Source organism: Condylura cristata, unplaced genomic scaffold (assembly GCF_000260355.1).
Source record: "Condylura cristata isolate star-nosed mole 26May11 unplaced genomic scaffold, ConCri1.0 scaffold00011, whole genome shotgun sequence".
Lineage (NCBI taxonomy): Eukaryota > Metazoa > Chordata > Mammalia > Eulipotyphla > Talpidae > Condylura > Condylura cristata.
In genome coordinates, this window is record NW_004567112.1 from 22,804,520 (window position 1) to 22,819,480 (window position 14,961).

The following is a 14,961-nucleotide window of genomic DNA, read 5'->3' on the forward strand; positions in this document are numbered from 1 at the left end:
ATCTGGCATATATATATTATTAGTGGTGATAATATATATTATCTGGCACATATATAGATATATTATTAGTGGTTAGTAAGTGTGAAGTATTATTTGTTTCAGTATTTTAGCTTTCTCTCTTTCTTGGCTGGGGTCTGACATTAAATCAGGAAACCTAAATTCTAGTCCTGCACCTATCAGCTGCCGGTGGCCCTTCCACTATGATCAGAAACATGATGATGTGCTTCCTTGCACTGAACTGAAGATTGCCCTTCTCTCTCACCCATTATATGAACAATAATAGTCAGATCTGGGAGCCACAATTTAAGAAGTTATACATGAGAATTAAATTAGGAATTCTTAAATTATAGGAGGGCAAGTTTCACATTCCCTCTGTGAAACCCCAAGTCTTCCAAATTCATTTTTAAAATGTTTTCTGGCTTCCTTGACTATCCTGCTATCCTGGCTTAAATTCCAAGGTGTCTAATCAGAGGCTCACATCAGGCAGACAGAACATACTGGAATCACTGAGGAGTTCATGCTCCCCTCCAGGTCTCAGCTTAATAGCTAAGATATCCCTGTCCTCTGCTTACCCTGGAGATTCAGTGCCCTCTGCTTGTTTCTCTAAGGTCTTGTAGGGCAGCTCAGTGCCTGCAGAATGAAGACACTTGAAAACATCTCACAGACAAGACAATTGTAATACACCCACCTTGGTCTGAGCTGCCCCCTCTGCCCCATCCTAACCCTTCACTGCTCCAGCTCAAACGTCAGTCCATCAATCTGGAGTCATCCTGCACTAGAGCTCACTCTTCTTCACATAATTTAGGATGAAGCTAGCTGGCTCCCCTTCTCTCCAGGATGAGCTCCTGGAAGGCAGAATCCCAGTTCTTTCCATGCCAGCCCCCACCCCCAACCTTGGTTTGCAATGTACCAGGGATGGTGTTTGTAGATAAAATAAGTAACAGGAAAGATGGTGCTCACTCCACCTGGACTGGGGGGTGGGGGGACTGTAGTTCTCTCCCCCATGCTGCTTGCTGCTGTCCTGGCCTGAACTGGCCTCACCTGGAGTGTCAGTCCCAAAAGGGACCAAAACAGTTTTCTTCTAGAGAGTAAGCTGAGCTCAGAGTAAGGCTGGAACTGTCCAAGAGATGAAGCCAGGCCCACATCTGAATCTCCTTGCTCAGCTCAAACCATCCTGCTCAGATCATTAAAGAGAGTCCACCTCATATTTTAATTCCCTGGACTCTGGCTTCAGATTGGTCCCTGGGCAGTTAACAATGAGTGGTTCCTTGATTTTGTGAAGGAGCTAGAAAGATGGAGGTGGAGGTTGGGGAGAGGGTTGTGATGGGCTTTGTTCCCGATACAGCCTCACATGCCAAGAGGAGTGACTGCGCACAGAAAAGTATGGTTTTCCTTTTAAAACTTGGTTCTAAAGCCGGCCGCTGCCAAGAGCTGAAGTGTAGGCATTCCTTAACCTTGTCGGCTTCCTAAGAGCCAGGCTTTGCGTCTCGGCTGTGTATCCGGCAAGATAGAAAGGGCCCATTTTACAGGCGGGAAAAGGGGAGGTTTGGGAGAGGGCATTCTCTTTCAGTCCTGACACCCCGGCCCTCCTCCCGCCCGAGGGCCTTGGCAGAAAGCAGGAGGCGGCACGGCGCAGCGCAGCGCACTTACGTCGAGCTCGAAGGTGCGCAGGGCTGTGCGGTAGCCCCCGGACACCGGCGGCAGGAGGCGCAGCACCTCCTTGACCACGCAGTCTACGTAGCGCAGTTGGCCCAGCGCTGCCAGGCTGAGGTCGGGCTCACAGCCGCAGTCCAGCCGGGGCCCCGCGCCGCCCCCAGAAACCCTGGGCGCGCAATCGCACGCGTGCCCCAGCCCCAGCGCAGCCAGCTCCTGCTGGATCTTGGCGACGGCCGCTGGGTGCTGCAGCAGCAGCAGGACGAGGGACGTGCTGGCACTGGCAGTAGTGAAAAAGGCGGCGAAGAGAAGCTCCACAGCCGACTCCTGCAAGACAGCCCCGGCGGCACCGAGTCTCCCTCAGCGGGGGCCCTGGCCTCAAGGCTCGGTGGCTGAGGCGCACGGGACCCAGAGCTATCGGTGAGCAGAGGCCAGGTCGCCAGGGTGCACTGCCATGACGCTAAGTTCGTGGATCTTGGGTTGATTGACTGAATTCTGTTACTTGGGAAAGCCACATATAGGGATGGGCAAAACCAGGGTCTAGCCACTGGATAAGGAAGGTTTCCCAGAAATAATGCTAGAAATTGACTGTGTGCTGTTCTTAGTGTTTTAAGTGCATTAACTCATTCTATTCTCAGCCCAACCTGGTGAGGTGCATTTACTGGAAACTGAAGCTCAGAGAGCTGCCGAGGGTGCTTAAGCTAGCATCCTAGCACACCGGTTCAGAGGCCAGCTCTCTTAACCACCTGGTAGTGCTGTCTGCAACTCCCAGTGGGCATCCTGCTCACCATTGAGAACAGAACTGATGGAGGCACCAGGAGCAGCAGCGCCAGCCTCGGTGACTGGCAGGCAGCCTCATGAGTGCTAGTGGCTACATCCTTCAGGCTCCATCCCTCACACCCTGCCTCTGGCCACCTCACTCCTGATGTTTTCCTCGCTGTCAACACCTACAGTCTGTGTTTGCACAGATTCCTTTGATCATGGAATGTGTCTCCCTCCCCTGCTGCACCTAGAGGGCAGGGGCTGTATTTTGCTCCCTGTTGCACTGCCCTGCATGGCGCCTGACGCTTAGTATGTACCTAATATTTGTGGGAACGAATACCTGGTCCACAGCTGTCTGCTCTGACCTGAACAAGATGGGAGGCCAGGACAGAGCCCTGAGTGCTCCAGTGCCCTTCCTGAGACCCTACAGGGTGTTACCACCTCCCAGGGCAGAGGGTCTGTCCATTCTTTTCCACCCCACCCCCTTTCGTGGCCCACACTGTTCCTGAACTTATGAGCCCACTGCACATCTATTTCTAATTCCCTTAACTCTCCCTGACTTCACACTTCCCAGGAGTCATGACAACAGAGTTATTAGTCCCATTCTGGAGAGGAAACTAAGGCTGAGCCCCATCCTTCAGTAACTGGGTGTGGGAAATTGGGAAAATGGGAAATTGAGGCCCAGAGAAAAGAGGGGAGTTGCTTACAGAAGAATTGAGGTGTTCCCATTTCTAACTTTTCCCTGCACCAACCTCTCACTCATTTTTGGGAGGTTCCCACCTTCCCCCCTCCCCCCTGCAGGCCCTGGGGGCTATTCCCAAGCTGCTCTCCTTACCTCCACCTCATGTGCTTTCTGATTCTGCAGAAGATCCAGCAGTGGCAAGACAGATAGGCAGAGATGCCAGGTGCCAAGATAGTTCATGGAAAGGACAATGTTGATCTGGGGAGGTTGTGCATGCTCCAAAGAGAATGCTGAGTCCCTCCCTCCCTTGAGATTAGTAGGGGAAAAGGAGTGAAGAAATTTTCGTAAGCAGGGGGACAGCAGAAGCAAAGGCAGGCAGCCTCAGGAGAGGAGAAGTGGAGCTGTTTGAGGCCTGGGATTCATGCCTTTGGTGTCCCGATTGAAAGGGACAGTGACTAGCCCAGTCTCAGAGCTAGCAGGTACAGCTAGGCCTTGACTGAAGTAAGGTATCCTTTCCCTTCACCCCGAGAAGGGTTGTTGCTCCAAGTGGGTCAGCAGGATGTGGTTTGTGTATAGAGACCTGCTAGGAGTGTAAAAGGAGAAGGAGAAACCTCCGGGGCCACATACCTTCAGCTCCTGCACTGAGAGCTCATGGCCCAGCTCCCGAGTGCTGTGGATGATCATGTCCAGGGCATCACCTGGCTCTGCAGCCTGGTCTTCATGAAGTTTCTCTGTAATAGCTTCCTCCAGGTGCTGATGAAGTTGGTCCCGTGCCCGGATACCCTGATGGGAGGTGATGGGGTGGGAGGGGTGCGAGAAGGCTGAGGGGACCAGGCCTGGCATCTATCCCACAAATCTTCCCAGTGCTGCTGTTTCCCAGCTTAGCTCTATACCTTGCACATCGTAGGGGCTCAACAGATGCTGAGAAACTGTCCACTAGCCCCACTTGTCCTGCTCTCTTGGTCATCATTGGCCTCTTTGAAACAAGGCAAAGTGTTACCATTTCCTGAGGGGAGGATGAGACCCAGAGGATCCAAGCAATTGACAGAGTCACACAGCTGCAGTGCCCACGCCTGGCACAGAGCCCTGTCCCAGTGGAATCAGTCCATTACCCTTTCCCTGTCCGAAGCTCAGGCAGAGGCAGTGGATACCAGATGCACCCAGAAAAGCTCTGATTTACAGAGCTAGTGGATGTTCTAAGCATTACCGTAGTAACTCCCACAAGAGTTTGTGGGGCAAGTAAAAAATAGTGATTATTTTGTGCCCCTGGGTTTTGTAGGAGATTGGGCTCCAGTTTTGCCTCAGCCCCTACTCATAGTGTGATCTTGGATAAACCGTGTAACCTCTGCGTTTAGCTTCTTCTGTGAAGACTAATGAAGTGAGAATAATTACACTTTGCAGACTGAGAGAATTAAATCAGAAAATGTATACAATGTGATCAGCCCACAACATGACCCTAAACTATTATTCATTCTTATTCAGGTGACTAAAGACCAGTGTTGGTACCACGGGAGGCCCCAGCTCAGGGGCAGGAGAGCTGGGATAGGCCTCCTAGATGCTCTCTAGGATGGGCCGGGTGCTCTGAAGTCTGAGAGGAGGAAGTTCTGTGATCCAGAAACTAGCAGGCCTGACTAGGGCCTCTGGGCTGTGCTGTCACCCAGCCCCCTTCAAGGCAGGCTGGCTCCTGGCTGGGTTGGGGTCAGCGGCCATCATACTTCCAGCGATTCCACTAAGGCCTGGGAGGCACTGAAGACTCTTGGGGGGAGGGGGAGGGAGGAGGCTGGGACGGTGCTGGATCGACTGGACCGGCCCCTGCTATTAAACTTAAAGTCCGAAAGCCTCCGCTGCTGGACTGGAGCATGTCTGGTCTGGCAAGCCTCAGAGAGAGTGTGGTGGCTCACCGCGGGTCACACAATCGAATCGGGATAGAGGGCAGCCCCGCACTCACTGCAGAACCAGGCCACCTCTCCACAGCAAGCCGAGCCTCTGTTCTAGCAAAGACGACTGGTAGAAAGCGCCGAGGGAACCCTACCTTAGTCTGGGGGACCAAACTAAGTGGGGGACGGACTCCCTAGGCAAAGGTGTGGGGCTGGGACGGCATTACCTTGCGCAGGCCGCTGAAGGGCACGTCCAAGGGCAGGGAGAAGAGGTTCTCCACGAGCTGCTCGAAAGTCCGGGTCAGTTCGGCGCACTGTGCCTCATCCAGCCGCAGCCCCAGTAAGATGCGCGCGGCCATGCGAAAGGTGAGTGCTTTAGCTGCTTGGTAGACTGCGACCGGCCCGCCGGCCGAACACCACGAGCGCACCTCATGCCGTAGCGCCCCCTGCAGGCGCGGCACATAACGCTCCAGCGCGGCACGGCTAAACACCCGTGCCAGCACCTGTGTGGGGCGCACGGAGTCAGGGTTGGCCCCACGCTCTCTGCTCTGCGATGCCAGAGAAGCCATGAAACCAATTTCGATCCCTTCCTACGCTTCCTAGCCACCGTACCTAAATGCATTGACTTTTGCTCTCAGCATTCCCTCTGGATCTCTAAAGTACACAATCCCTCTCATTCATCCAGATACCAGCTGCCGACTCCCCCAGGAAGACTTCCCGGACACCTCTCCAGGTCTGAGTTTCCAGCGCTTCCGTTATTACGCCCACAGAGAATTAAAGAATGAAAGGACCTGTAAGTCCCAGTACTGGCTTCAAAAGCCAAAGCCGAGTACGGTAAGGGACTAGTCCAAGGCCACTTGGTTAGCCAGGGATCCCGGCCAGGCCCGTAGTGTACCACCCACATCAAGCCCCAGCCTGGTCCACACAGGTTCCCGGGAACCTCGGGCCCAATTTCCCGCGGGTCCCCAAAGCCCACACCTGCTCCTCCTCTGGTTTTTGCTCACCTTGCGCCGCTGCCGGTGCGGCTCGCCGACGGCTCCTAGCAGTGTGTGTGAGCCCAGCAGGATGTGCGCACTCTGCGGCCACTGGCTGCGCACCAGCCGGTGCTCTCCCAGCAGAATTGTGCGCACGTTCTCGGCGCCGCTCACGCGGACCACCGGCCGGCCCAGCAGGTGTGTCTTGAATACTGTTCCGTAGCGCTCGCGCCGGGAACTGTGGAAGCTTGAGCCCTGCATGTGAGGCGGAGCGAAGTAGGCTGGGGGGCCCGGGACTAGGCAGGGCGTCTGGTCTCGGACTCCCATCTGCCCCCCTGGATAACTCCCTGCCCCAGCCTGGCCTTTTATTCTTTTCAAAACACGCCCAGATGGGCCTCAAGACTACCCCAAGATAATGTAAATAAATGTTCCTGCTCCCATTGGTGAGTTGAAACTGAAGCTCAGAATGGGGCCGCGAGCGCCCAAGAGCTCAAGGCTGACAAGCGCCCCTGACTTCTGATTTTATGCTTGCAGGACAGAGTGACATACTCTTCGGACCCCTTGCTAGAACCCCTGTTCACCCTTCCATTGTGTTGGGGGGACTTGTGTAAGTTGCACTGGGGCACACTGGAGACAAACAGTCCCTTTAGGAAGCAGTGAGACTTGTTTAATGTTTCCCGAGATCCTGGGCGACAGGAAAGCACTGGCTATGAACCCTAGGAGCACTGAGAGATAAGAGAGGCCAGTGGGATCCTAGAGGGACCGGTCATATTGGGGTGCGGGAAATCAAGGACTGCGGACTGCTCACCTGAACTAACCAGTGCAGCGTTTCACCAAAAAAGGGCCAGCCCATGGAGCCCTTGGGCAAAGGCAGGGCGGAAGCCCGGTCCCGGCTCAGTGTCCAGCGGAGGGTCCAGAGGCGCTGGGCCAGGCTGAGCAGCAGGCCCGCACAGACAAGAGCGGTGCCCGCGGCCCCCAGCACAGACAGGCAGTTCAGTCCCCAAGGAAACATGGCGATCGTCCGGGGCCGGGTCGCTCAAGGGGCTCACCTGTTCTGTCGGGAAAGGGTCTGGGCTTGAGGACCAAAACCAAGATTTATAACCTCGAACAAGGATTTCGTTCTCAAACAGGCTGGCATAGGGAAGGCGGCAGTAACCACGCGCCCCTAAGATAATTGCCCCCCTCGAGGCCGGTGCGCTTAGGACTTACCAGCATCTGAAGGCTCGCGGGCCAATTGCCAACCCCGTGCAGGGAGGGCCAGCGGCCTCCAGAACGCACTTTCCCGGCACCGGCTTGTACCTCCCACACCTTCCCGGGGTCTGCACTCTTTCGAGTGCTTTAAAGCAGCGAGGTAGGGTAAAGAAGGGAGTAACTCACCCGTGCTGTTAACCTGGGCTTTGCTCACCAGGACTTCACCAGACTGTCGACCCCACCCCACCTCTCGCTCTCCTACAGTCGTTTAACCCTCTCGGCCCACTCAGGACACATTTATATAGATATTGGCTCCCTCCCTACGGACTGATCCCGATTTACACAGCGTGACGCGCTTATGCATATTTAAAACCCACCACGCTTACAGAGGGGCTAAGAGCAGGGAGTGGCCGCCTCAGCGGCGCTGGCGGCCGGGTTGGGCTGGGGGCCTCGCCCCGCGGAGGTGGCGGGGTAGGCGGGTGGAGGGGGCGGTTTTACGCCAGAACTTCTCTCCTCCGCACCCGAGCTCGAGGTGGGTAAACCCAGGGCTTGGGGCTGACGCGGGCTCTCTCTAGGACCTCCAAACTTGAGCTCCAAGGTCAAAGAGCTGAATTTCTCTCATTTTGTTCCATTTCTCTTTCAGGGAAATTGCGTCCTCAGATTCTTGCTGTGGTCTCATAAGCGCCTACATTCTCCAGCACCCTCCACCCCTTTCGCCCCTCTCCTGTCTCTGATCTACCACTTCGGGAATTCTGCAAAAGATGTAGTGTCTTTAGTGCCCAAAACCTCACAAAGACACCCTAAACCCACAAGGATAGCTCTGGCACCTTTGTGTCAAGGATCGAACTCGTGCTTCCTACTCTCCTGAAGCCCACACCCCACCGCACTTCACCAGTAAGTCTACCTGGTTGCATTGGTTCATGTGCCACCCGACGTCTCCAAAGACCCCAGTGTGTCCCTGTGCCTACAGCACAACCCCAGGGTGGGTGACTGGCGTCAGTACAGCACACTTTATTGAGAAGAGTAAAGTGAATTGCTCAAGACCATCACACAGGTGAGGGCCCTCAGAAGTGTGCTGGGATCAGTGTGAAGGCGGCACTCTTAGGATCCAAGTCACCTCAGCCAAAGCCTGGGAGATGTCCATAGGGCCCTAGAAGGCTGTGCAGAAACAGCCACATTCCACAGTTTCCAAAAAGAGCTGGCTGTTCACCGGCTCCTCTCAAAGCTTCCAGATTCTGTGTCTTAAGAATTACCAGGTTTTCCATGTCATGGTTGTTTTTCTTTTATGTGGAAAAAAAAAAGAAAGGACAAAAAATGGTCAAGAAAATAAATGCTTGCTTGCTTTCTTTTGGCAACACATCCATTCCAATAACTAGGGAATGAAACTTTCTAAAGGAAGCCGTTGTTTTAAACCAGGAATCTCTGAACAGATGCAACAGCAACACATTTTCAACAACTTGCTCAGCCTTTTTAATTCTTCAGCACAAAATCAAGAAATGTACATATACGTCTTTATACTTATTTTACAGAGTCAAGTATAAGTTGCTTACAAGCATATATCCTGAAAATGCAAAAGTATTCAGCATAAATACAAAGAAGAGAAAATAAAGACCAGACTAATACTGCCATTGGGACCACAGTAATTTACACAAAGGGAAAATGTACAATTGTTTTAGGTTTCCAGAGTTCACTTGGTTTGGCTGATTCCTACCGTGAGGGCAGGGCCTTGAGACCTGTTGTTGAGAGTAGTAACCGGACCCTGCAGTAGCTGTGTGCACTGGGGATGTCTGCCCCAGAAGCTGCACCTGCCGTGGTTAGCTCATCACAGATCCTGCCCTCTCTTCTAACTTGAACCAAACCAAATAAATCCTAGAAGGGGGTCATCTGCAGACAATATACTTATAAATATTAACCCTGATGAACAGAAACAACACTGCATCTTTGGAAAATCCAAACACCTTTTCTTCATATTCAGAATGATTAAATTAAAGCCCACCACAAGAACAACTAATTTACACTCTTACTTAGTTAAATCAGCTTAATTTCAGGAAACTTTAAAGATTTGTCCATTCCCCCCTCAGAAATAGAAAATAATGAGGTGAAACAAGAGCTAAAAGTCAGAAAATGACAGTGAAATTTTACCCCCTTATATCAGACATGACTGCATTCCAAAATCAGATGTAAAACACACCAGATGTTTTTAGATGAAAACACACACCAAAAAACCATTCAACTCAGAGTAGAAAAAAAAAGTATGTATTATAATAGGTGTACGTTTTTGCAATGTTTTTAAAATCAGTATTATATACATGCTTGATGTGATTTATATATTACAGTTTTTTCTTTTCCCTCCTAAACATCAAAAAGGTCATGTTTTTCATATATAAAATAGTATTCAATTAAAAATCCATACAAATGATAATAATCGTTTCTTTAAGTTCTCACCATTGTCTTTTCTCTACCATATCTTGGAATTCTGCAAACAAATGACCAGTGCCTGTTTGAGCGCAACGGAGAGTAACATATATGGTAGGTATCTTGAGTACAAGTTTAAGTGTGCTGGGACATACCATTTACCAAACTTCTCAGCTGTTTCACGACTGTTTCTATCAACTTCTGTTTGTCCCGATCGTTCTTCCTGAACTGAGCAAATATATTGTTCTTTTTGCTAGTATCCTTCATCCTAGGAATATATGTGAGTGAAGAAGCTTAGTAAAAGGAAATTAAAATCTATGCCATCACTAGTAAAATACCTTGGCATGCTCTGAATTATCTCATACTAATCTTATGCTTGAAAAATATGCTTAAAAATAGGTACTAATAAATGACAGCAATAGCAAACACACACACACACACAAACTAGCAGCTTTTACATTCTATGTGGTGTTTTTGCATTAGTATGTAAATCTAAGGTATGTTAAGTTTTCTAATACCCTACTACTTTCTAATGTCATCCCATAAAGTATGCTTAAATACATACCCTCTATGAGCTCTGCAAATCACATTCATAGCAAGACAAGGTGAAAGGAGAAATAATATTAGAAATTTAAAGTAAGTAATTTTTTTTCACCGTGATGTTTTACAGCATTATGAAATAAATTTATTTCAAAGTTCATTTTGTATTCTCAAATCAAGAACACAGAGATATTTTCAATGTGGGGAAATAATTATACTTTTAATTCAGAAATTGAAAATTTTTAGATACTTAAATATAAATGAATGGCATGAGAGGGAAAAGAAACAGCTAAATGTGTGTTATTAATTGGACAAAATGCACTAGTAAATACCCCATTACTTTAGTTTTTACTATATTAATTTTTCATTTAACAAACTTGTGGTTTTATTCCCTCAGATCACATACTTTTCTCTCTGTAAACAATCCAAGTTCAGAATGGTAAATTTTATATAGCACTGTGGGCAAACATTCCAGTTCCCAGCCACATTTTACAAAATGTAAAAACCTTCATTATGTGTTATGGTAATTTTTAAAAAAATAGCTTTGACGCTCACATCTTCAACAAACATTTCTAAGACCATTTAAGCCTGCTATTGAGGATATAACAGGAAATATGTTGTGTTCATATCAACACAAATAGCAATTTCATAAAACTATACCACACTGAAGGGCAACAAAGAAAGCAGCTTTTAAGTTTTGGTCATTAACTTGGACTGAGCTTTTAAGCGTCATGTAGCCATTTCTGTTTTGATGAAAATCTACTTTCTCTACGTCTGTCGCTGAAACATAAAATGCTAAAATAGTATTTAAACATTTTTTCAGAATATACTCACTTTTCCAAAAGAGTAAGGGCTGTGTTTGGATTCACCCGAAGGTACTTAGACGCTGGCTGTCCATAATCCGCTAAGTAAGTAGACCAGTCCCAAACCATAAACAGGTCAAGGAGCTAAAGAAGATGGGGGAAATGTTAAATCAACTTTAAGCAACTTAAATTGATTGCTTATCTATAGTCAATACATAAGTCAAATACATGTTCTTTTTGATCCATTTTAATATGACCTGCTGCTTAGATGAAACCAAGTAGTAAGGAACATCATTTTAAAAACTTCATTAACTATACATCACACAGAAAATTCTGTAGTCTACTTTATTACTTTACAATTACTAAAATTGTCAGGGGTTGCTTTTCTCATAAAATATTGTTATCAAGTAATTGTAAACCAATGAAATCAGTGTTAATATATTTTCAGTTGTACTGATTACAGCTTCTTAATCTTTACATTTACACTTGTACTGATGTACAGTTACTAAATCTTTATACATTGGTGAATACTTAAATGTAACTAATGAGGGTTGGTGCTACTAAATGTTTGAAGAATTTTAAAGAACTTAAAACACTTTTCTTAGAGGTTAAATACGTTTACCTTTCAAAGTAGCTGTTTGCACCTAGACTTTTCCCAAAGTAATTTAAACTGAAAGCTCAGATAATCTCAATTAAGTGCATTAAACAATCTCTACTGGATTCTCCCTGGTGATAGATCCTCCGTAATATGAAATGAGGGCTTCAGGACTTGGCCTGCTAACTCTACCTGATGATTTCGTATAAACAAACAACAACAACAAAGAAACCCTCTTGTTTTCCACAGTGTTTTAAAACTGGCTATTTGCTTTATAATCTCCAGTTAGAACTGTTGTCAAATATGGAAGTAATCTTTTAAAAGCAATGCCCTGCCTAAACCAAAGCACCAAACTCCTTATCCAACTTTAAAACCCTAATCCCCTTTTAAGCCATTTAAAACCAACTTCCTATCCCCATTTGAATTGTTTCAGAAAGCTAAATGCTTTACTCACTAACTTCCTTCAGTTTTCAGTATGTTATTCTTTCTTTTTGTTTCAACTCACTTTAAAGGTAAGGAGTCTATTTATTGGTTTTGTTTTCAAATGACGGAAGTACTTGCATTTCCCCATAAGATGGGTGAGCCTACCCACAGCTTCAGAAGGTTAGAACTTCTGAGCTGCTTAAAACTTAAAGATTACAAAAAGTCAGTTTTTTTCTTAGGATGTTAGGAGACTTGTACAACTCTCTCCCTATCCACGTATAGCTATTAATAGAGGGTTCCTATAAAAGGAGGAAAATCCTATAAGGGAAATATTAACACCTGATACTAAAAAAAAAAAAAAAAAAAAAAAAAAAAACCACTCAGTTTTCTTCAGACCATATTTTAGGCCACACCGAAAGTTAAAATATAGACACAGAAACTATATTAAGACAGTGTTAAAGAATATAGTGTCTGAAGAAAAAAAAAACAGGAAACTTACTTAAAAATCTGCAATTTTTGACTGTGGCTTGGCAACAAGTACATTTTTTCCTCCACAAGGAAGAAAAGTTACACTTCAGTGGTGAGAAAGTAAATTAGTATAACTTTTCTGGAATGTGATTTTGTCATTTATGTTTAAGACCATCATAAAAATGACTATTTCCTTTGACTTAATAAGCCTACCTCTAGGAATTTGTCATGAAACAGACAAAAATTGATGCACAAAGATATTTAAGCACACACAAAAAGCACAAAACATTATCTGTGTTATCAAAAACAGGAAGGAAACAATAGTCTAAATCTTAATGTAAAAGATGAATATCATGTGATTGTTAAAACTCATGTTTATACAAGATTTTATGAATCTTGGAAGAATGTTTTAACAAATATTACTAAATTACATAAAAGTCATCAAAAACATTGGAAAGAAATTTGAGAAAATATTAAGAATGGTTGTTATTTGTGTTATTTATTATTTTCATTAATATTTCATAAATATCTGACTTGAGCTAGAAATAAGGTTTACACATTTATATTTAAAATAAATATCAATAATGAGAACTCTTCACACAGTTGCCAACAAAAGCTTTATTTGAAGGATTCCCCTTTTAGGTAAATGTATGTGTTTTCACAAGTGTATATGGGGATGGGTGTAGTCAGCAGAAAGTAACCACTTAACACACTGGCTGTAATCTCCCTTTCTTTCCAAAAGGCTTAGCAACCTGACTTCTGGGATTTAGAAGAGGAAGAAACCTTAAAATAATCTTTTTCTCTTGTGCTGTTCTTCCCCCAGGTGGAAGAAGAGGAACTCACCTAATAAGTAAAAAGCCAAAACCAGCTCCAACTGCAAATGGAAGACAGACTTTTCTATGGCACAAAAGCACATTTTCCTAGATAAAGAAATCTACTTACGATTTTCACATAGGGTTAGATATCACATCACTAGAAATTACAAGAACAACAAACCTACCTGCCCTCATGTAGATAAACCTTATCTCCATATTTACACTAGGACATTTATAGAAAAGAGTTAGCTTGTCTATATACAGAGATCTGCATAAATTTGCAAATGAATAGCTAAGGGTTACACTGGCAATGTAGGTAAAAGGGCCTCAGGTGGAGAACCCTCACTTACTCAGTCCCTAAGTACTGACCACCCAACTATTACAAACTAGTTACCATACTAGGACCTCCAAGTGAAAGTGAGGAGAGGGAGACAGTCAACAAGGGAAGAGGTAACATTCTGGTGTCAGCATGAAGAGATCATACATATAAAAAACTTCACACAAAAACCTTAGTAATTTACAGTAAGACTATCAATTTCATACTAAATAAGCTGGAGACTGATCTTTGTAGGAGCGAGTAACTGCTTGTTCTTAGTTCTCAGTCCAGTGGCGACAGCCCTGAGCACCATTTCAGTGTCTGTGCCCCCAAGGACACTGGCTGTGGGTGGAAAGTAAAGGTGGGCCAACAACAAGCTGCTCTCAGCTGCTGACTTCTTTCCATGTGTGTAAAGATTTCCCAAATGTAGAATAAGGCACTAACCAGAAAACAGTAGCGAACTTCACAAAGCTAGGCAGGCACACCCACAGTACCATATCAGTAAACACTCGAGAAGTAAACAAGTTATTAGTGATGCCAGACAACCATTCTAAGTTTGAGCACTTTTTTTTTCTCATGTTTGATGAACACAAAGAATGAGCACCCTCCGATTATTCTAGCTAATGCTGAGAGGACTCTGAAACAGGCCAAGTTTGGCCTGGTCTACAAGAAAAGCAGGCCACGTGAAATAGACACCTGGCTTTCTTCCATCTATCCTGGCTCTCACTGGAACAGTGCTAGAGGATAGATTCCCTCGTGACAAAGCACTGGATCTGATGTTAACGGAGTTAAGTGACCTTCCTAGAGGGAGAAAAAAACGCAGAGAGATGTTTGAATGGTCTACCATCCACAACAAGGTTGTTTTTTACTTTTTCAAACACAGTTCTATTGAAATGAAAGCTGCGGGCCCTCACTGGTGGCGCCACAGGTTAAAGCACAGCACTGAGAAGTATTTGGCAGCTGCTTCAGCAAGAGTTCAATTCCCAGCCCGGGAGGTGACCCACATGGTGCAGCGCTCCTCGTTTCAGATTAATATCTGTATTAATTACAGATTACAGATTAATATCTGTATTACAGATTAATATCTGTATTAATCTGCCCTGTTCTGCTCCCCACTTTGTCTCTGGTGAATCCTCTCACTTCCCCTGCACTTCTGGCCTATACCCCAGTTCTGTATGTATAAATAAATAAACCTTAAAAAAAAAAGAAAAAAGAGGCCCTCCCTGGTGGCACAGTGGGCTAAAGCACACCACTGCAGCATGAGTTCAAACCCCACCCCAGAGGTGATCCACATGGTGCGGCAGACCTCCCCTGACCCGCCCGCTGCTCCCCTCTCTGTCTCTGGTGAATCCTCTAGCCGCTCCTACACCTCTGGCCCCTACTCCAGTTCTGTATGCAAACATAAATAAATCTTAAAAAAAGAAAGAAAGAGAGAGAGAGAGAGAGA

At 46.3% G+C, this 14,961-nt stretch overlaps 2 protein-coding genes across 3 annotated transcripts in view; both read right to left on the bottom strand.

The window, feature by feature from the left end:
* LOC101632407 (cytochrome P450 26C1) overlaps window positions 1–6,980 on the bottom strand; it is a 7,770-nt gene extending 790 nt beyond the window's left edge. Inside the window, exons 1-5 of the mRNA XM_004680623.1 lie at window positions 6,757–6,980; window positions 5,979–6,203; window positions 5,202–5,477; window positions 3,725–3,880; window positions 1,651–1,980 (exon numbers count right to left, since the gene is read on the bottom strand). Coding sequence (XP_004680680.1) covers window positions 1,651–1,980; window positions 3,725–3,880; window positions 5,202–5,477; window positions 5,979–6,203; window positions 6,757–6,960 — 1,191 coding nt within the window. The 5' untranslated portion in view covers window positions 6,961–6,980. The remainder of the gene's footprint in view (window positions 1–1,650; window positions 1,981–3,724; window positions 3,881–5,201; window positions 5,478–5,978; window positions 6,204–6,756) is intronic.
* A 1,616-nt stretch (window positions 6,981–8,596) lies between these two features.
* EXOC6 (exocyst complex component 6) overlaps window positions 8,597–14,961 on the bottom strand; it is a 122,669-nt gene continuing 116,304 nt past the window's right edge. For both annotated transcript variants that reach the window (XM_004680624.2, XM_012723889.1), the window contains exons 21-22: window positions 10,929–11,041; window positions 8,597–9,822 (exon numbers count right to left, since the gene is read on the bottom strand). In XM_004680624.2, coding sequence (XP_004680681.1) covers window positions 9,690–9,822; window positions 10,929–11,041 — 246 coding nt within the window. In that variant the 3' untranslated portion in view covers window positions 8,597–9,689. The remainder of the gene's footprint in view (window positions 9,823–10,928; window positions 11,042–14,961) is intronic.